Below are 23,695 nucleotides of genomic sequence, written 5' to 3' on the forward strand. Positions count from 1 at the left end.
CGAATGCTTCGGAATTAACTATATCTGCTATAGCTTACCTATATGATAGTAGAGATAATAACTCCATAGGATTACTGATGGGGAAATTAAAAATTGATCCAATACTAGCTTCTTCTATGCCACGTCTGGAAGTATGTGCCGCAGTGTTAGGAGTCGAGATTGGTTGTATTATCCGTTATCAATTGGACATTAGCGACGATCATTTCAAGTTATTTATTGACAGTAAAATAGTATTAGGATACATCCAAAACCACACTAAGAGATTTCTTACATATATGTAACAGGATTCAGCACATCTTCAACCTTAGCTCAGCAGATCATTGGAATTTCATTGCGATCAATCAAAATCCTGCTGATCACTGTACTAAGCCTACCTCTGACATAGCTGTCTATGACTCATGGCTTTGTGGACCTGTAGAATGGCTACAATTTCAAGATATTCGTATAAACTCAATTCAGGTTCCAATGTTTGAACTCATAGAACCGAACTCGGACAAGGAAATAAATCAAAAAGTTCTCATTAATAAAGCGTACTCATCTAGTCCACATTTGGAACTCCCCATTTTGAAAAGTTTTCGTCATGGAGGAATCTCATACATGCCATCGCTTCACTGAAGTTATTGGTCAGGAGAAGAAAACGGCGCAGTGAGAATGACAAACAGTTAGGAGATATAGAGGAACACAAGTTACATGCTCGCAAGGAATTCATTATTCGCTTAATTCAGAGTGAAAATTTTCGAAAGGAAAGAGGTGCACTTAAGGATGGCAAAATACACAGTAAGGATAGTTACATTTCTAAACTGGATCCATTTTTAAACAATAAGGATATATTGCAAGTTGGTGGCAGACTGCGACATTCTGAGTTTGACTTGGGTGAAGGAATCCAATTCTTGTGCCTTGAAAATATCATGTTTGACGACTGTTAGTTTTACACTATCATGAGAAAACACACCACCAAGGTACCTTCGCCATATAACCGAAGGTGCCATAAGAAATGAGGGATGGTGGATTGCAGGTGCCAAACGTTTGATATCCTCCATAATACATAAGCGTGTTAAGTATAGAAGAGGGCAAGGGGTGTTTCTCAACCAGAAAATGGCTTACCTTCCACCAGAGCGTTTGAGATCATCGCCCCCATTTACTTATGTTGGGATTGATTGTTTCGGCCCATGGAGTGTGAAAACAAGAAAAACACGTGGCGGCAGCGCAGACTCCATGAGATGGGCTGTGATATTTACATGTTTGTGTTCAAAGGCTGTACACATAGAAGTGATTGAACAAATAAGTACATCATCATTTATTAGTGCCCTAAGACGTTTCCACGCAATCCGTGGTGCTGTACTTAGACAGAGGAACAAGCGTCATTGTAACCGTCCGTAAACTCGAAATCTGCTCAATAAATTTGGAGTATCCCCCTATCCAGAACATGTTAACAGAAAGAAACACTGTGTGGAAGTTTAATACCCCTACTCACCACATATGGGAGGAACATGGGAACGCCTCATAGAAATCACACATCCATTTTAGATGCCATATTACTTGAAGTAAAACACGCCAAGCTAACAGGTGAAGTGCTCCATATATATTTATTTTTTGCCGAAGTTGTTAATATTATCAACAATAAACCTCTCGTAACGATATCCAGTGATTCCGATTTACCGTCCCTACCTACTCCAAATGTTTTGTTAACACAGAAGATTGGGGACGTGTCCGATGCCCCTATGAACCTTAATGTGCGCGATTTATACACTTTTCAATGGAAGATAGTCCAAGTCCTTGCTAACAGAATTTAGGAACGTTGGCGCAAACAGTATTTACAGTTGAGCAACAAATCGAAGGATGTCAAACCAAATATTTAAGTCGGTGATGTCGTCATTCTAAAGAACAATGAACAGCATAGAAACCTTTGGCCTCTAAGTCGCGTTACCCGTGTGTTCCTAAGTAGGGATGACCTAGTTCGTAAAGTGGAAGTTGTCACCTTCGCAAATGGAATCAAACATGTTTATGTCCGATCATGTGATTCCACTATTTTGAATTTACACAAACTAGATGAATTCATTACTTAGATATTTTGTTGTAATGTTTTAAACTGTGCCTACACATGATTCATATAAATGTTTGAAACTTATGATATTTCATTTCAAGCGGGGAGTGTCATGTGTTCACATAGGAATTAGAGTTATCTCTCTTAGACCATGTTAGTAATTGAGGCAGCCCTCAAAATTATTCTGTAGTTCCTCATTGACAATATCGTAGTATTTGGTGATCAAGTTTTCCAAATTTTACCCTTTATTACCTGACCTGTTTCTATATTCATATGAAGCAGATTTCATTCAAAAACTTCTACGTGAGAAGACAAAATCTCTCGTAGCCTTCAATGTGATATTTAGATATATCGACGACGTTTTATCTATCAACAATAATAATTTTCATTCGTACGTCGATTCGATATATCACAGTGAAATTGAAATAAAAGACACCACAGAGTCGTCTACTTCTGCTTCATACTTAGATACTTTCTTGAAAATAGATATTAACGGCAAACTAACGGCTCAACTTCATGATAAACGGGATGATTTCAGCTTCTCCGTCGTCATCTTTCCCAAATCCCATTATCACCTGCATCTGGAGTTTATCTCTCAACCGATTCGATACGCAAAAGCTTGTTGTGTGTAGGATCCTGTTTTAATCAAGCTACTGACAAACAAGATAATGGTGCAGGGTTTCAACAGGCTCGTTTAAAGTCAGCATTTCGCAAATTATATGGTCGTTATAACGATCTAATTTGCCAATACAATATATAATTGGGTCAAATGCTGTCTGACGTGTTTCATTACCGATTGTTAGACCGTTCTTGGCACATAGATTTTGGATACATCCGTTTACCTGATCAAGATATAGGGCTTACGGTGGGTGTGACATGTCGACAGGATATGCTTACTCCTCCTAGGCACCTGCTTCTATCTCTGGTATATCCAGGTGTCCGTGTTTACCCAACTCTCTATTTTGTATTGCTTATAGGAGTTATAAGATTGATCACTGTTCGCTATCTTGACCTTTCATTAAGTGAATTTGTTCTCAACGAAACTGCTTGTATAATGATATAATCTCAAGCTTGTTTATTGCTAGGAACTGCTGCTCATGTGACCGATGTGGCGGATGAACCTCTTGTTTCATGTAATGATTGATTTGTGTTGCTGCTTCCGTTGTGTGGACACCAACAGACACATCGAGATGACGGAAATAAATGGTAAGTATGTATGATGAATTCTCTTTAAGTGCAAATCCATTATTTATTTCCAATGTGCTAATATTAACCTTTTTCATATCTATCTTTATATACATTGATAGAAGACATGGGTATAATTTAAAACTAATACGGTGCCAATTTTGATGCACCAGATGCGCATTTCGACAAATAATGTCTCTTCAGTGATGCTCAACAGAGTGCCAAAAAAGTGAAGTCAAATTCGTCTAAGGATAAGAGCTATGCGTGAGGGAGATAATCCTTAATTTTGAAATGAATTTCTAAATTTTATCACAGCAATTAAATATACATCCGTATTTTCAAGCTAGTAACGAAGTACTTAGCTACTGGGCTGTAGAGACCCTCGGGGACTATGTATTTCTTTGATGAAAGGTGAAGATAACGAGCAGTGATCGATCTCATATATCCTATCAGGAATATAAGATAGAAAGTTGTAATGATTGGTTCGTATTGCTTATGTTGACACCAAGAAAAAAACATTCAGTTTATACCAATAAATCGCTAGTAAATATTAAGTTTTAGAGGTCACGTTTAAAACTCTGCACCCCAGTAACAATCGCCCCAGTGTTTCTTTTTAATTTCATTACTTCCTGCAATTCAGAAATCAAATACATATTTAAAAAATTGATAAAACTATAAAAGTCATTTGCGAATCTCTTTAGATTAAGAAAATCTTGTCAATGCGTTGTAAGTGTACTTTAACATTTACCTGATAATATCGGAAGTTGTATTTGGATACTAATGTCTAGATTAGGAAAGTTAACTCTTACGGATTTTCTGATGTATATAAAAAAAAAGCTGTCATTACAATATCAAGTATATAACATTTTTTTATTTAAACAAACAATTGATAGAATTTTTCTTATAGTGTGAACATACATAAATAATGCAAATAAAAGCGCATCACTACTATTGATTAGAAACAGATAAAACTATTTAATCATACAATGAAGTATTCATAAAACTGTATGACCAGTGATCGATCTCATAACTCCTACAAAACAAGCCACTAAGCAACAAATATAATTAAAACATAATTGAGCTGAATCATTATGCCTGTTTCATCTATAAAATTTGTAGTAATACAACGCAATTTGAATCCAAGGACATCATAATGGCTGATTTCCCTTTAAAACATAAATGAAAATAAATATCTGCAGTACATTGTATTTGTATATTTCTTTTTAATCTAATCGCCTAGCTCGGAAGCTTGTCGGTTAACGTGACGACTGCTGATCTGTAGATCGTGGGTTCGAGTTTAGTAGGGGTTTGAAATTTTTGTCAGATTACTTTCTACTAAAACTGCATATTTTGACTAAATAAAGTAAAGGACCTCCCGACTCTAGCTGAAACATACGGCCCCCGATGATTCAGTAAAACATCGAAGTTTGAATCATGCAATTTACAATACCCCTAGATTTTTATTGATACCATAACTTAGAGGTTTGGAATTTTATGTTACTGAAAAGTTCCCTAACATTAAGACCTATGCTGTCTTTTGAAATCGGGTTTGTCTGTTTTTGTTAAATCTCTATTGATATTCATTGAATGACCGGTTATTAAGCCTTTCTTCATATCGAGCACAATGTTCTCCAGATTTCTCTTTTCTAAGTCGTTTTTGTAATATAGAACATTACATCAAAAAGGCAAGACTGGACAATGGTGATGAAATTCATAAAAATAGATACAATAAAAATCTGCAAAAATTATGTTTTCTTTCTACCTCATATACCTGTATTGGCCTCGGATAGTAATTCTGTATTTTTCAGACTAAGGTTGACCATTTAAAACTTATTTTTCTACCCTTATCTAGCAATACCCCAGGGATAAAGGACTATACACTAAGTAGAGATACATCAGTGTTTAACATTTACTAAAAAGTATAATAAATAACTCCATGTTTCTTTGAAAGAGGGATGGTAAAGAGGGACCACAAGCTCCAGCTAAAGTGGGGAGGTCCTTTTTGAAAGTTTCAAAATATCATTACACATAGACATCTTCCACTTTTCATCCTCATCAAATATCTCTAGTGTGTTACTCCTCCTTAAATAATGGAATGTATGCCGATCTTACATTAAATACCACGGCATTCTTATCTTATGGATCTCATAAACGCATTAAAAGTGTATATATTTCTTTATAATATTTATATTCTGAAATTCTCATTATTAATCACATTAAAAAAAAAGCGACAGTTAAGTCATTTTTTGTCATTTGAGAGAAAACTACAGACATAATAAAACCCTCCTAATGAATTAAGATAAATATCACTATAAAGAGTCGCAAATGCCATGCTTCAGACAGGTTAAGGTACGTTTATATCACGAGAACAATTGCCTTCATTTTTGCAGTTACTGCTCTTACACCGGAAGTAGGGGGCGGGCTTACGGCTAGGGTCCTAAGATTCAGATAGAATATTAGTAACAAATAGGGTATTGTAAAGCTTACGGTATCAAAATCTTTATAATGAGCTGGGTTTTATCAGGTTGTATCATATCTCTTATAATAACAAAGTTTAGTTTATTCGATTTTACAAAGAACACTTATAATCTACTTTTCATTAAATTGAAGGGATGGGAAGGGGTATAGACCTATATCCAGTAGATCTACTTCGTGTTTAATTCTGTCCATGTGTTTGTTACATTTTTTTCCAGATTACTCATGGAAGTTTTGGTATTAATAGTACCATTACTTGGACAGAATTAAACACGAAACCATATAATAATATAAATATAATCGGTCATGTAACATTGTTTTCAAAAAAGAGGGAGGCAGGGTGAAGTTGACTTCACAATTATCTGACAATTCTTGAAAAGTAAAAAACAAACAAATAAATATAACTAAACCCCAAAGCTACAAATCCTAAATGATGGGGGGGGGGGGGGGGGGGCAGGAGGTTAGTCCTGAAATTCAGTTATTTGGTTCTTTAGATTTCATAGTTCCACTTTAATTCAATATTACTATATAAACAAGGAGGCAACCTATAGATCAAAATTTGTTAAAATAAGCAACTTAGCATGATAACAGAAAAAGTACATTGTCGGAAAAAATAGCACAGCTTCCTCAGTCTCTCTCTCTCTCTCTCTCTCTCTCTCTCTCTCTCTCTCTCTCTCTTGATACATGTTTGATGATTTTGTGTGTGTATTTCGGTTAAGTTGATTTACACAAACATTAATTTGTAAAGATTGAATCACTTGCGTACATTAGTAAACAGAAAAATTACATTAGAGATACGGATTCAATATATTATTAACATGCTCCGTTCATTGATACCTGATTTACATATTCTAGTCCACAGTGTGAAAGGATTGCAAGTTAATGATTGCATGCGTTGGTTGCTCATGGAATTTCTGACATATTCATTGTAGTTTTTTGGTCGTCGATAATATTGATAAAAAGTAATTTTAAGAATTGCTCATCCTTATTAGTCTGATCTAAACTGAGATACCATGGACAGCGATACATCACATACGGGATACATAAATATAATAAATGACTAAATATGTTGTACAGTCATATCGTTTGTTAGTAACAACACTTAATTTTTACACAAAATCCTTAACTGGCTCTTAATTACAATCAGAAATAATAAATTCTCTATCTATTCCTTGTAATGACGCAATCACTTGAGGACACCATTGTTTTGTGCGCCCCCTGTATTCGTGGTGCACCGTGAACAATGTATCCCATTTTCATTGGAAAATAAACATATTACATGAAAACAAAAAAGATTGACCATACCATCACATATCGACCCCTCAAAATACTCCATTCTGTACAATATCTCTCGATAAGGCATTCCCTTTTCTTTACTCCACAATTTACCATTCCAAATGATAGTCTACATTTTACTAAAATAAAACCCTCTACCCAAATATCATTTCTGTAAATTGGAGCGGATATTTGTAAAGCAATCATATACCACAGTTATGATGAATACATGGACCATCCTTTCGCAAAGCTGTAGGTTCTTCCAAATAAACAACATATTGTGATAGTGTGGCTTCTTGTTCTTGGTATTCTTCACTGTCTATTTTTGTTTACAGTAATAAACTGTGAGGCATTTTTCAACAAAGCCAATGCACCATAGTTTTTAAAGCATCTTAATATAAAATATATCGACCTTTGTGCTACGATCCTGGCATGTGGTTTTCATAGGCTTTGCCTGCAAGGAAAATGTGTTTTTGAAATAATTCAACAATTCTGAAAAAGTATAAAAATCACTTTATTAAAATATAATTTTTTATTCCATATAGCATACTGAATTATTTAATAATGTTGAATATAACAACAACTTTGGTCTACAATAAATCTGTTTTAGAGATAAGATTAAGACATCTGTGCACAATGTTTGAGTATACACACGTACCTGCTTTATAATCTACATTTGCATAGTGTTTGGCGTCACCTTTCCGATTTTTCGCCTTTTGATTAGCGTATGGGTTTTGGTCTTTCTTTGGTTTTGATCTTCCTTTCGCTTTGGCTGCCATTAATGTTTGTGGTGTTTCATAAAATGGCGCTTGTTCGCTCCCTGGAGCAAGAACTGTTACGTATTTTTCTTTCACAGATTCATTTTTAATTTCATTGTTTACGTAGAGAACATTTTTTACTTCGTTCTGTTGACGTTTGTACTCTCTGGAACAAAGACATTGCAAATTACAAAAATAAATGCTGAAGGTTATCAAACAATGATAGCTTCATCTTTGCCAATACTTTAAATGGTTATGACATAACTGTAAGAAAACAATATGCCGAAAAATATCAATGATCACCCCTTGTAAGAAAACTTTTGACGTGGTAAAACAAACACTAAAAAGCAATTACTAATTTTATTCTCAAGTTCGTCTACCACCCGCCATTAATTAAGTTGCTTTACAACCCACAGTCCCTTTGTGATGTCATATTAAAGTTTGCAAAAATGTTTGCTAGTTCGTAATAGGGAGGATAGAGTGTGAGAATTTGGAATACTGTAAATAGGTCATGTTGTTGGTTTGAATAATGTAGATCTGATCAAGATGCGAATGCGCATGTGGTGTCGGGTCTATATCCTGTCTACTTACCCTACAGGAGGCTTTATGATCTTCGGTGTTGCGTCAGTGTTTTGTGGTGTAATATATGGACCTAAGGGAAAAACTCTTTATTAGTAGCACTTATCAATGAATAACAACCTTATTTGCCATGAATTTACAATTGGTAAGATGAATATGCAAATTGTAGAGGTCTTTTAATCCTTGTGAACTTTTTAAAACGAATAGTCCATTTGAAGCGTTCATTTAAAAAGAGAAGGAGTCGCCGAAAGTTTCTACCTACACTTAATTGAATAAAAAAATTCTAAAGTTAGACTATTTATACAAGCACTGATATCAAATCTCTAAAATTAGACTAATTATATATGTACTGATGTCAAATTCAGAAATGGGATTAGGTCTATATGCATGGATATAAAATCTCTGAAGTGAAATCGTTTTTACAAACATATACCTTCCTGGTTTGCAACAGATAATTCTACTTCCGCCGGATTTGCTACCCCAATAGACTGTTGATATTCATTCGTCCTCGTAACTGAGTCCACATCGTCCACAGAGGGAGGAACATACAATCTAGGAAGAAAACACATTACTTGGAATGTTGTAGTATAAAACAGGAAATGGGTAACGTTAGGTAAAATTTGCACTTTGGTGAACTTCGAGCTCAAAGCTTACGATGGATGTCGTTGTCTAGAGGTTTCTTTCAGTTTAGTCTCTACAAAAAATAAAAAGGTGAGGATTACGAACAACAATGAATCTGAAACAATACTGTATATAACAATTCGACTAGTTGACGTTTTATATGTGACATGTGCTTAACGAAGAAAGAGTTGAGCAAAACGCAACACAAAAATGCCAGAGTTTTTTTTTATGGACAACTTACTTTGCTGTCGAGTTTTGTACAGCAAAAACAGAGCAACACCAATACAGATGATACCAACAACCAGGAAAACAGACCCTGCAGCGATTAGTGCCGCGGGCCTGTCCTCAGAGACCTCCGAGGTTCCTACAAGCATTCAAAGAGAGCATTCAAACTAACGTACAAATCTATATTCTTTTTGTAATACAGTTCTAGAAAAATCCATGCTAAATTACATCAAAAATCTGTAGACGATCCCAATATTCAATGTTGAAGTAATTCTTAATACATTGTATTTTAGTCGCATTTATTTCCGTTGAAGTGCAACATGCAAGTACATAAGTTTGAATATCTATAAATTCAAGTGTTTTTTCTCATAAAGCACTAATCAAGAAGAGCTATTTCAATTCAAAATAACTCAATGGATCTATGATCGTATTACGCAGCAGTTTTAGGGTTTTAAATCATAATTTTGAGACATCATTTATCATTCGTCACACATCTGAATAGACAGACAGATATATATATATATATATATATATATATATATATATATATATATACACACACACAAATAGAAAGAGTTGATATCACACAGTCAAAATAATTAAATAAAAAAGCAGGGAAATATGTAGTTCCAAAATATATTCAAATCACTAGCGCTTTCTGGATTTGAACATCCATCCTCAGGTGAATACAAATATTGAATTCAAAGTTGTTTATCTTAGAGACGTCTGTATACACACACACACACACACACACACACACACACACATATATATATATATATATATATATATATATATATAAGATTGATCGGATGACCAGCTGAATTTTACATTCCATTGAAGTTACATAAATGGTATATTTCATGAAACGATCTGTATTTCTTATTTTCGTGAAAGCAATTTAGTTTCTGAGTTTCTTGATATGTAATATAAGTGCAGAAAAAAAGATGTTATTTCTAATCTCATATCAAAATATTACATCAACCTATAATCAAACGTAAGTTGTTTAGTGTGTGTGAAATTTTATGAAGTGTTAAGAAATGTTCACAACATGATTTTCCCGTGTCTTCCTGATTAAATGATATAACTATTTGAGATGGGGCAATTTTCAATGAATTAAATTATTGGTGACAAAATGACAGGTAATATGATTATTTCCTTACCCGGGGAGCTGATGGTATACTCCACTACCTCTCTACCCATGTCATTCTTTATAAATGCCACATATTTTCCCGCGTCTTTCGCTTTTATCTTCGTTCTGAAACACCGTACGTTTCATTATTTCACCACATATCATTATATGCATAACAAGCAGATCTACAAAAAATAATTGAGTGAAACACACATGTACTTTTAAAAAACTTTGCATTTCATAAACTAGAATTATCATTATCAACTACAGTTTACAAAGCGTAAACTACTCTTATGGATGTTAATTTATCTCTAAAGATTTTAAACTGCAATATTTACATTTCCAATTTATTTGTCTTTAATATCTTTCAAAATTGTATTGATAGGTATTCCCTCATGAATACGCGGCAGTTGTGAACAATGCGCGTATGAATCTTTATGAGTATAGTACATACATCTTAACGGCTTGGGTATTTTGACAGAAATGAAAGTAGAATGTAAATATGAAAATAAATTTCATTATTGAAAATACATGTGGGTATGAACTGCAACGCTTCATGTCCACATACCTTCCATGATCATGAAGTGCTAACACGTAATCACAATAGCTGCCAGCGTGAATCCTCACAGTTCATGCACTCGTGGATTTTCAAAATTGAAATTTATGGCTTTAATAAGACATTGCGTTATAGTTCATGTCTGTGAATTATAGTAAAGGACACTCACCTATTGTTAATGCATGTTAAATATAGTATAAAAGGCATTTAATTTCAGAAATGCATGTTGATTATAGAATAAGACATCGAACTATTGTTAATGCATGCTAAATATAGTATAAAAGGCATTTAATTATAGAAATGTATGTTAATTATAGAATGAGACATTGGGCTATTGTTAATGAATGTTGATCATCGTCTAAGACATTGGATGCTAGTATTGTATGTAGATTGTAATAAGACAGTAAATCATTGTTGCATGTAATTCATATTAATTATAGTATAAATCATTGGATGCTAGTATTGTATGTAAATTGTAATACTACAGTAAATTATTTGTTAAAATAGGAATACAAAATAAAGAGTTGGACAAACACTGACCCCTGGACATACCAGAGGTGGGATCAGGTGTCAGTAGTCTGCCTCGATTTAAAAACTGAACATACGCAGAACAAGGTCTAGCATATCCAATCAACTGAGATATATACACCATATACAGGTGATAATGGAATATTGCTATATAAATGTGGAAAGTTGACGACGGAGAAGCTGAAATCATCCCATTTGTCATCAAGTGGAGTTGTTAATTTGCCGTTAATATTCATTTTCAATAAAATATCAAATTACGAAAGCAGATGTGGAGGGCTCTGTGGTATCTTTTATCTCGAGTTTACAGGGATATATCGAATCAATATGTGAATGAAAATGATCATTGTTGATAGATAAAACGTCGTTGATATATCTAAATGTCGAGATGAAAGCAATAGAAAGAGATTTTTTCTTCTTATATGTAGAAGCTTTTGAATAAACTCTGCTTCATAAAATTTAAAATCAGGTCAGCTAACAAAGGAGCACAATTCGTGCCGATTGGAATTCCAAAAGATTGTTGGAAGACTTGATCACCAACGAAGTCATTGTCAATGAGGAACTCCAGCATATCTTTAATTTCAACTTAGAGTACTTGTGCGTGGAATCAGAGTGGTATTTAACAAAGTAATTTTTATAACTGATCACTAGATACAAATTTTTCCTTTTTTCCATTTTTGTTGAAGAAGTCTAGTCTTCAATTTATCGTGCGAAATGGTCATGTAAAGTATGGAAAAGTCTTATGTTTTGATGTTGTTGATTTGATAAAAGTTTTGCTATTTCAAGAGATCAACTAGTTCTCGTCTTCTCTTCTTTACAAGTTCTTTACAATTTTTTCAGAATCCACATTTGATTTTCACCACTTCTGGCATATGTTGTTGTACAATACGTTTGAGGTTTCTCCTTCATAACTGTTGATATTTTCGTGAGGAGCAAAGATAGGGGCTTGGTAGAACATTCACTTGATCCAAAAATGTATCTTTCTTTCCATCCAATTGACTGGAATATTATATATGTCTAAAACTGAAGCATGATTTTGAAGATTTTCATCTTTTGAAATGGTAGTTGGAGTACATGTATAAGTACGATTATGATGTAAGAAATTAAACTATAGTTAATGTATGTGAATTAGAGACTAAAAGGCATTTAATTATAGTTAAGGTGTTTCAATCATAGTAAAAGACATTGAACGATAGCTAATGTATGTTCATTATAGAAAATGACTCTGAATTATAGATATAGTTAATGTATAATATTTTGAACTATTGATTTGTTGTTTTTACGTCTCGTCGATAATTTTTCACCAGCTGTAGGAGAAGTACCGTATCTGGACCTACATGTATGCTTAGCGCTCAGGGCTGTGACAGTGAAGGTTCTTTAGCGTGCCAACGCCTGCCGTTAAACGGGACCTACGTTATTAAGGTGATATCCGAAAGACCCGCGATTCTCACTTCTAAATGCCGGGCGTTTGGTGAAGGAACAATCACTATCTATTTTAACGTCTTAGGCACAAGCGGGGCTCGAACTCACGACCTCCCGGTTACCACTGAACTACTGCAGTATATCAAATCGTTCTTGGCACACTGATTTTGACTGCGGATAACTCCGTCATAAAATTTTAGAAATTCATTTCAAAATTGAGGATTATCTCCCTCACGCATAGCTCTTAACCTTAGACGAATTTGACTCCACGTTTTTGGCACACTTTTTTCCCTATAATAGCTCTCAAACTTCATTGTTATTTCGGATTTCAAACATTTCGGTTGAGCATCACTGAAGAGACATTATTTGTCGAAATGCGCATCTGATGCATCAAAATTGGTACCGTATAAGTTTTACATTATAGGAGTTATGAGATTTATCACTGTTCGTTATCTTCACCTTACATCATACATCATAATGTGTACCACAAAAAGGGGGGATAACATAAGTTTTTAAATTGCTTCCCATAGGTAGTATATACTCTGTAACATTATTATAAGATAAATGCTTGTTCTTTCCCGGATATACCAGTAATTCCATGGATGAAAATTTCTTTTTGAATCATTAATGCTTCGTAACAAATGCATAGACATTCTTTCCTCATTTCTGTAGAATTCGTATCATGCCATACTCGTGTGTCATCAAAAGTATTTTCCTGGTTTCCCAAACTGTCAAAAAGGGAGATAACTTACATATAACTGGGAATATTATAGATGATGTTTTCTTTTTCAATTTCGTAAGAGATTTGTCTAGGACCTATACTCTCAATGCTCCCTGGCGCTTTGTCGTCAGCAAGATAGATCCAATATGCCTCTGGTTGATTATTAAGACTGATGAAATCTATACTCAATGTCCAGTTTCCGTCATCAGAACGTGTTTTGTTCTTTGTATCCATCAAAATAAGGGGCGGAGCTGTAATTAAAGATGCAAACTTGTATCCATCAGATTAAATTACATGTTTCCCGTTTTAGAAAAAAAAAAATGATTAAATATTTCCATCAGGTATTTTTCAACCAGGTGACTAAGTACAATTCTGATATGTTTTCTGTCATTTTGAACAGTATGATTAAATGCTTTCTAAACATCAACATTTCTAAATCTGATAATCATCCCTCATGAAACAAAAAGGATGAGACAGTCAGCATACTTTTTAAATCTAAGTTGCGAGAACCCTTTATAACTGAGTTTCCGCTTCTGGCCTGTATTCCGTTGGTCACTCCGCATGTGTATGACCCTCTGTCCGTAAAAGATACATTTTTAATCACAAATTGGATCTGATGCTGTGTGTTGTTCGTGTAGGGCATAAGCCTGAGATATCTGCCGTCTGCGGTGTGGGTACACTCTAGGAAGTCATACGACCTTGGGTTACCGTGCGTTGTTGGTCTGAACAAGAATGTGACTGATGTGCCCTCCTCCAGCTGATCACTGGACGGCGAACGTGTCAGAGAGAAGATGGGAGGGTCTGATGAAACCAAAAAAAAAAAAAAAAAACCTTTCAAGCACTTGTTAGTGATCAAAGTGAAAGTTGTTCTTACAGTTCAGTTTACTTAATACAATTTTGATATTAATGAAAAGTAGAGCTGACGGCCGTCTAAATTTGGTACAGGTAGGCAGAAGAGTGTAAGCCTCAATTTTTACGCAACCCGCGTGATATATATATATATATATATATATATATATATATATATATATATATAAAGCACTATATAATCACAACTAGGTACTGAAAATTTTCGCCCCAGCCAGGGGTCGAACCAGCAACGTACGGCACCCACCGCCTAGCAAGATTGTCAAACCAGTGCGTAAGTCCACTCGGCCACAACGAACCAGCGACGTACGGCACCCACCGCCTAGCAAGATTGTCAAACCAGTGCGTAAGTCCACTCGGCCACAACGAACCAGCGACGTACGGCACCCACCGCCTAGCAATCAAACCAGTGCGTAAGTCCACTCGGCCACAACGACTTCGTTGTGGCCGAGTGGACTTACGCACGACTTCGTTGTGGCCGAGTGGACTTACGCACTGGTTTGACAATCTTGCTAGGCGGTGGGTGCCGTACGTCGCTGGTTCGACCCCTGGCTGGGGCGAAAATTTTCAGTACCTAGTTGTGATTATTTAGTGCTTTATATATTAATTAATTGATTATCACGTGTATCGTTTAGATCCTAGGGGTAAACGTAAGGTTGGGTGTTATAATTGTTTGTGCTTTATATATATATATATATATATATATATGTTTTAATGAAGTTGGACTTACGTAGGACATTAAGAGAGAAAGTCTGTACGGAATTCTTATGGCTAACTAGATTGGAAGCTCGGCAAGTATATGTTCCGGTGTCACTCTTAAGAACCGAGTCTTTAATAAAGATTCCTGTGCTTGTTGATAAAACTTGTTTTCCGTCTTTCCAAAACTGATATGTGCATGCAGGATTACAACTGGAGCTGCAAGATATCCGAGGTACGGCGCTGTATTCGACGATATCCATGGATCCTGTTTTGCTTAACCTAGGTTCGTCTGGTCCATCTGAAAATAGTACGACTTGTCTGTATCTTGTTTGACGGAATTCAACGAAAACTTTCTTGTCTACATGAATTACAAACTGCTTTACCTTTTACGTAAAATTTACTCACAGTGTATGGTCACTTCAACATTATAATTGCGTGTTCCAGCGAAACAGTACACCACGACGTTGTTCTGGCTGTTAGAGGCTGGTCTTGATGGGGAGTACGTGAAGTCGCTACTGCCGTTGTAAGTGATTGTCGTGATATTGTTATTAGTAGTGCTAGTCGTACTGTAGGACTCTGTAACACCATCAGTCTGTTTGTTGCCATTGATCCGCCAGTACAATGTTTGGTTGGTATCGCATGACGAGTAACTACATGTGAAGGTGTGATTGAAACCAACCTTGATGGTAAGAGATGAACTACCTGAAATTCTCGGGACACATGCATCTGCAAAATAAACGTAGTTGAGTATGAGTTATATAGGCATATTCAGGACAGGGATGTACATCTGGTGTTCTAGTGTCATATACCTACAACACATCTGCTTTACTTATATGTTTCTTTCTAGCCATCGTTTTCCTCTTTGTGAGAGATGAGAAGTAGGTAAGCTAAAATATATGAATATGAATTCCATTCTTTTTCGTATATGTACATATGAAAAAGTGACGATATCGAGCAGTGACCAACCTCTTTAATCTTATAAAGAGTATAATGTAAGAGTGGGTCACGTCGGATCGCCAGAGTTGGGATCAGGTGCCAGAGAGGAGTAAGCATCCCCTGCCCACCGGTTACCCGTCGTGTGTATATAGTAAATCCAGCTATAGATTTAATAACAAGAAAATTTTAATATGGTTTGTAGTGATCCGTTTCTGTAACCTAGTCTGAGAGCGGATAATTTGTATTATTATTTAGGCAATTAATTATGATTTAATGCAGCTGAAGCCATGATACGTCAATAATGACTAAATACTCACTGATGAACACCGTATCTATTTAACACAATATTCAAATGATGACTTATAAGATAACGGTTTAATGAATATTTCAGATGTAAACTATCCAATCATATAAGAATCAAAATACAAAAAAATATCCACAAATACATTCTAAATAAAATAAATCCGAGAAGTCGGTTCCCAAAAGCCAGTCGTTTCCTAGAAGTTGAGACTGAGTTAGGTATCAAAGATTAGGAAGAGGGTTCACACCCCTACTCTGTGCTGTTTTTAATGTATTTTCAAAACGTTCATACACAAGAAAACTTGGTACTATGTGACCGTAGAATCCATGAGAAATAAAGAACTGAACATTATGCTCCATTTGAATCTATGTAGCATCGACGTCAAGAGAGGTGGAGTTTCCTGTGTTTTTGCTTTTAAATTCATTTCGTACACGATAATTTATTATTATTATTATAAAACGTGTATTATTATCATTAAACTTGTATTGTTGTTATCATTATTATTAATAACATGTATTTTTATTATTGTCATAACATTTATTGTGATCCTCCACATCAGAATTTTAGCTTGGATTGATTGATTGATTGATTGTATAATTGATTAACGTCCCTCTTGAGAATTTTTCACTCCTATGGAGATCGACGTCACCATTGCTGGTGAAGGGCTGCAAATTTAGGTATGCTCGGCGCTTACGGCCTTTAAGCAGAGAGGGATCTTTAAAATATCGTGCCACACTTGCTGTGACACGGGACCTCGGTGTTTGCGATCTCTTCCGAAGGACCGCCCCATTATGACAAGGAAGGGGTACTGAGGACCTATTCTAACACCTCCCACCCCCGGATCCTCACGGGGAAAAAATATGAAGTGCATGCATCGCTCACGAAACATAAGTAACACATGAATGCGATTAATATGACGTGGACCAAAAATGTGGAAAGGCTACCCAGGTGAAAAGTGTGGGGGAAACGGCCACTTACATTGAATTTTCATAAATTTGTCAAATCTGTTACAGACTGATGACGCCCGAGTCCTTTTTAAAAAGCCTGTGCCAGTAATTATGCGTTTACTTTGATGTATTTTGATTTATCATGCTTGCATATATATTCAAGCTATGCCATTTTGATGAAGTATGGAGGTGACTTGGATTGTAGCGCTGATAAACGATTAAAACATCCATAAACATTCACAGAAAACTGGCAGTCCATTATTTGCCCTATATCCACCAAAGTATGTTGTGTTGATATGAATGAATGGTGTATTTAGTTCGATGAGTAGACAGGGCAGGTCCTGATTTATTGTAACTACAAAACACAATGGGTATGTAAACAATGGTGTTTGTTTTGTTAGGATATTTAACTCAAAGACTTCACTACCTATAAATGACAAACCACCAATTCTGTATATAGCAGTGACATGAAAACATCGGAGTTTAGGGTCGCATCCAAGAATCAGTGATTTTTTTTTTTTATTATTCATTTATTTTCTTTTATTTATTTAGTGCATTTTTTTTTATCATTTTTTATGCCTGGCGCTTGCTAAAAGAAGAGTCACTGCATTTTGTGAACACCTTGGGTTAACAGGGGCGGATCCAGGAATTGCGGTTGGGGGGGGGGTGGCGCAATTTTTAAGTTTGTTATGTGGCAGGGGGTCTGGGGCCGCCTTGAGGCCCCCAGTGGGTCTACAGGTGGGGGCCCCGGAAGTTCCTGGATTTTACAGATTTTATAGGACTTGAAATATGTCTCCTAATTAGTCATTTTTACTATTTTCTGTCATTTTTAATAAGGTGAAATTAATAAAATGGCGCAAATTTTAAGGGTTTGGGGGGGGGGGGGGGGATGTAAGTTCTCCCAATAAAAGTAATTCAATAAATCGAAAGATTTTGTCATTTATTTCTCCGAGAGTGGAAGATATTATTGCTTCATTTATCGTTTACATTTTTCTAAATAAGAGACCACGATTTACCTTAATTTTGAAAATTTTAGGGGTGGGTTGGCTTTATCCGCCACTGGTTAAAATCCGGACACCCCCCACCCCCCGGTCGCGAAACGAAAGTCCAAACCACTTGACTATCGAGAGACCTCAATATATATGTAAAAAGTGGAAGTCACTTCACGTTCAAAGATGTTCGCAGCCACCAATCACGAAAGAGTCAGTAAGCGAAAAATGTAAGAATTGTTTCCTTTAAAATGGTGCGACTACATAGTAGCAGTTTTGTTTTCCTTCATATGTATTCATTAGGAGAGATGCTCAAATCGAGGGTAGTATTGAACTTAATAAGTCTGTAATGTGGCATTTTAAAAAGGGACGTGATTATTTCCACAGGGGCTCTGTTGTCAGATATTAAACTTTTGTAGTATTTGTTCCCGAATAATAAATTGAAATTTTGCGTTATTTGTGTCCGAATAATAAATTATATAAATAAAACCCACCACCAAAATCCGCTTTTTTCGTCGTTTTAAAAAAATGCGTATCATATTATTCATGCATGAACTGATGAATAATAGTCAATACACACTGAACGCCCCACAAACATGTGCAACGCGCAAATCCGCTGAAATGTCTTTAAATAACCTTTGTTTTCCCGTCGATTCTTTTCTAAAGCTTGAATTATCTTTAACTTTCCTTATTTACAAAATTAACCTAAATTTGGTCACAGCTGATAAGAGCACCCAGGAAGGAATTGATTTTAGAATATCGCCATGTAGAAATAAAACCGATATCGTCGAAATGCTACATTTCGGAAAACGGAAGCGTGGTTCCGCATTTATTTTTGACCGTGACCACTTTAAGGGTATTGGTTTGGATATATATATAATCTTCACATTGTTTTTCAAACCTTACAAAATGAAGTAATTTGGAGCAGTTTACGCTATTTGTAAACCATTTCTCTCTACTGCTTATTATCAATAGAATTTTTTTTTTCTTGTTGAAAAACGCAGCAAATTCTTACTAAACAAGGAAGGAAATACTTAACATTTACCTATTCATAAACATTGTACTTTATTTGATCGTTGTTTGTAAACGCTAAGCGTTTATATATACATAGATCTTGCTTTTGATATCTTTACTAGTTGTAATAGCCATTTTCTCATGAATGCGATGTAGATGTAAACAATGTACATGTGCGTATGAATCTTGATAAATATAGTACGTCTATCTTATTAACGGCTGGGAAGGAATTCCGACAGAAAAGAATGTAAAGTGTAGATATAAAAAATAAATTTCATTTTCGAAAAATGAAATTTATGTCTTAAACATTAGCAAAAAAAAATAAAATAAAAATGTCGCTTCTTATCTTGAAGCAGTCAATTGTCCATTGACTGCTTCATTAGGGAAGTAATCTTACAAAAATGTGCACATGCCCCACAATCGGGGCAATCGAACAGGACATTAAACACACTTAATTTAAGAGAGTATTTTCCAGAGATCTCTGTCCCAATATTTTTCAGAGAGCTACAGTTCTGCAGCTAGCTTTCCAGAAGATACCCCTCAAACCTCTTTGATTCTGAATGATGTCGATCTTTGTGCTCATATTCCCAGTTTTTCAAAAGGTCATTATTTATTTCCTTTACTAGTATTAATTTTTTTTTCATCTGTATTGTTAGAGGACATTATTATGTATCTATTTTACGCAATTATTGATTTATGTTGTGTTGACACTAATAGAAAAATAGAGTTTAATTGAATAAATTTTAAGTGCAAAAAGGTCATGTTTAGAACACTATAGCTCGATAACAAGCGTTGCTACCCCAGTTTTTATTTTTTATTTTCTAATCTTTAATGTAGAAATCAAAAATACACTTCCCAAAAAATTGACATTACTCCAAATGTCAGGTGCGAACCTCTTTAAGGAACAAATGAATTTAAAAAAAAAAAAACATTTTTCAAACACGGCTCATTGCTCATTATAAGTAATCATGCACACTGTTTGTCTGCTTCATGCAGGAATAAAAGTTTTCTAAAATATATTGCAATCAACTCTAGATCCTGTCCTGTGATCTGAACCCAGGGGTCCCTGGTAATAAATTTCACATTGCCCATTATAATCATACAAAGGGTACCTTGTAAAGTGCGAAACGAAACGAAATCTACCGAAACGAAACGAAATCTACCGAAACGAAACGAAACCCACCGAAACGAAACCTACCGAAACGAAACGAAACAATTGTATAACCGAACTCTTTTAATTATAATAATTAAAAATGGTATCTTAGGCCCAAGTGAAAGTTACCACATATAAATTAAATTCGCCTCCCCTTTGATGTAGGCTTTCGCCTTGACTGATACAAAGTTTTAAAAGTTGGAAGGGGGGTTGATTAAGCACAAAGTACGTATCCGAAGTTGATTAAATACCACGTGTAATTAGTTTTGGTCCATAAATTTCAGAACGGAGGGTTACAGTCTTATAAGTCAGAGGTCTGGGAAAACACACTAAACGAGGGTGGGGTTGCCGGCGTTGGATCCACCTTTGGGCATAATACATGTTTCAGTATTTTTTGCTCTAAAGACAAATCTATGTATACATGTGGATATTGTGTATTTGTATGTAGTATATCAAACGGTGGATTCTGAGTATGTCCTCCCTTTATCTTTGTAATTTCTGCTTCCCTTGTTCATAAGCCTTTTGATTTTACAAAATGCTCACATCCTCCTGATATTATTGCATAAAACATTTCCATTTTCCGTCCTGTTTTCAATTCCGTCTAAGCAACACCCCAAATTATCTTTAGACTCACTACATACAGTGTATCAATAATAATTTTTAATAATACATGTATATATATCTTACCGAATGTACCACCCATTTCGCGCACCCTGGGGCATGAACCCTGCTTAGCGATCATGAATTTCACACTTTTGGTAAAGGGTTCATTGTTCATTGTGTAAATGTAGTGTATTGTTCCCCATGGCCCATATATGTTATATACCAAAATTGGTTAAAATTGGCTCAGCCGTTCTAGAGAAGCTGAGAATGTCAACAACAACAAAAATTCGACGCACGATAGACAGAGATAGACTCAGGTGACCTAGAACGTGAATGGTAAAATTTATATTTTAAAATGTGTTCCGAGGGCCATCCGTCTGTTGGATGTTGTTTTCAAGGCAATATATATAAAGAAGTGTACAGTATTGCCATCATCTCAGTATAGTACTTAGAAAATGACGGTATTACACGGGGAATATTCAGATGTTGATCCCAACCGTTGTATTTTCTTCACGTGTAGTGATTCCAGTGACTATTGTAACGAAGCATAGAGCTTGTTATTTAAATGCGTATTATATAATGTAAATATGCATTCAGACATAGCATTTCCTCCGCGTTGTGAATACTTTGGACTTTTATAGAAGCGTTCATTGTAATTTGAGTTGATCGATTATCAGTGATCTATTGATCGGTTCTATTGAAGTCTCTCTCCATCTTATCTACATGTATATATTAATTCTCGACAATTTCAACCATAAAAGTTGTGTTGAACGTTGCACAATTACCAATATCATTACAATGTAAACCGCAATACTCATTTTGTACGGAATCCGTGAATTTTGTGCATACAATACAAAGAATGGCTCCTCGTGCATGTTTAAGCCTCATACTTGTTAATATCACATTTAAGATGAAGGATGGAAAGGGGGTCCTCTTTCTCAAACCACCCTCTCTTTCCATGTCTCTTCCTTCCCGTCCACCCCCAACTTTTCGCCCCCCACCCTCCACCTTCTCTCCCAGGCTCTTTTTCTCCGTCTCCCGCCACTTTCTCCTTTTTACTATATTCATGTCCACATCCACGTAAGCGAGACAAAAAATATGAATGAATAAGTCAAGAAAGATTGTGATATAAAATTAATGATTTAGTAAACTGAACTTGATTGTCATACATGTATTTGTCAGTCTTACGGTATCTACTTTCATCTTTGGACTCATCGACAACATCAAGACAAGGTACCTCTTTTTAAAAAAAAAAAAAAAAAAAAAAATCTTCATTAACCCCTGCGACAGAATGGAATCCAAACAGTAGGAAATTAATTATACGTCCCTATCGCCTAATTTATACATATAAAAGACGTGTCTCGTAATTTTAAAATTCGCTGGTCTGAAGAGATATACAGAAACACATACTAAACTGTACAACTAGTGCTTATAAAAACAAGAAAGTAAATGTACAAGGGTTCAAATTTGAAGAAGGGGGGTCTCCTTAATTGTTTCCTTGTATACGGTTTTAAAAAATGCACATCGGATTTGTAAAGAAATCGTTGCCCGTGAAAGATCTCGATAGCTACATGGGTTATGTCTGCTATTCGTTGAAGTAGACGTGGTTGGGACGGGGAGGGGGGGGGGTTAACTCCGGATTGGGGGAGGGGGTTAAGTCCCACAATAATGCTAAGATCAATGACATCTGATAGAAGGCGCGGTTCTGTAGGACTTTTGAATACAGTACATGAATACGTGAACATCAGTACTTAAAGATGTGGTCCTATCGTAACGCGTATAGCATAAAAGTTAAAAAAAAAAAAAAAAAACTTGCTTTGTGTGTGTGTGTGTGTGTGTGTGTGTGTGTGTGTGTGTGTGTGTGTGTGTGAGAGAGAGAGAGAGAGAGAGAGAGAGAGAGAGAGAGAGAGAGAGAGAGAGAGAATGAGAGAGAGAGAGAGAGAGAATGAGAGAGAGAGAATGAGAGAGAGAGAGAGAGAATGAGAGAGAGAGAGAGAGAGAGAGAGAGAGAGAGGATATTACTAAACACTTGTTGATTGAAGAGGTTGGACACACCGTCCGTATTTGTTGACTGACATTAATCAGTCTATTTTTAAATCGTTGATATTGAAAGGTAACTGTATAATAAATGTATTTCAAACAAGACACCACCACACATGGAAACATTACCTGTCGAAGCAAATCCCCAAATCACCAAAAGAAATTTCAGGTAGGATGTTACCTCCATGACAATCTAGGATCATTTAATGAAGAAAAACGCATTCCTGACACAGAAATAGTAAATTCACTTCCTGTTTTAATATTGTTGTCTCGCGTGACGACCGAGGCAGTTTTTAAATCCCCAAAATTCCTACCTTGGCCATCATAAACTCCTACCTGCTACATGGGTACTCGATCTTTTAAAATACGTATATAATTAATCTCTCTCTCTCTCTCTCTCTCTCTCTCTCTCTCTCTCTCTCTCTCTCCTTTTTCATCAAAATACCACATATATCCTAATATCAATATCATACAATCGAAGCCTTTTGACTTAGTTCTGCATGCATGAAGTGTAATATTTCAAACAAACAAAAAATAATAATAATAAACCAATAAAAATAAATGATAATAATACAAAAAAAGCAAAAACTCAAGTTCCTTTTTTATTGTAGAGTACATCATGCGATAC

The 23,695-nt window shown here is 35.5% G+C and overlaps 1 protein-coding gene across 1 annotated transcript; it reads right to left on the minus strand.

The window, feature by feature from the left end:
- Positions 1-4,080: 4,080 nt before the first annotated feature.
- LOC125681331 (uncharacterized) lies at positions 4,081-23,689 on the minus strand. Its single transcript, XM_048921367.2, has 12 exons — positions 23,197-23,689; positions 15,490-15,810; positions 15,116-15,382; positions 14,005-14,319; positions 13,550-13,769; positions 10,326-10,420; positions 9,179-9,301; positions 8,971-9,010; positions 8,750-8,868; positions 8,329-8,389; positions 7,638-7,903; positions 4,081-7,433 (listed from the first exon to the last, which is right to left on the minus strand). Exons 1-12 carry the CDS (start codon positions 23,252-23,254, stop codon positions 7,399-7,401), a joined length of 1,920 nt encoding a protein of 639 aa, XP_048777324.2. The 5' UTR covers positions 23,255-23,689; the 3' UTR covers positions 4,081-7,398.
- Positions 23,690-23,695: the final 6 nt, after the last annotated feature.

This window comes from Ostrea edulis, chromosome 2 (genome assembly GCF_947568905.1).
Source record: "Ostrea edulis chromosome 2, xbOstEdul1.1, whole genome shotgun sequence".
NCBI lineage: Eukaryota > Metazoa > Mollusca > Bivalvia > Ostreida > Ostreidae > Ostrea > Ostrea edulis.

Bases quoted from the DNA above. Each gene is read 5' to 3' on its own strand.
- LOC125681331 (XM_048921367.2), bottom strand. From the start codon at position 23,254: ATGGAGGTAACATCCTACCTGAAATTTCTTTTGGTGATTTGGGGATTT. The intron at 9,302-10,325 runs GTAAGGAAATAA...GAATGCTTGTAG, and splicing joins GTATACCATCAGCTCCCCGG to GAACCTCGGAGGTCTCTGAG. The intron at 9,011-9,178 runs GTAAGTTGTCCA...TATTTTTTGTAG, and splicing joins GTACAAAACTCGACAGCAAA to AGACTAAACTGAAAGAAACC.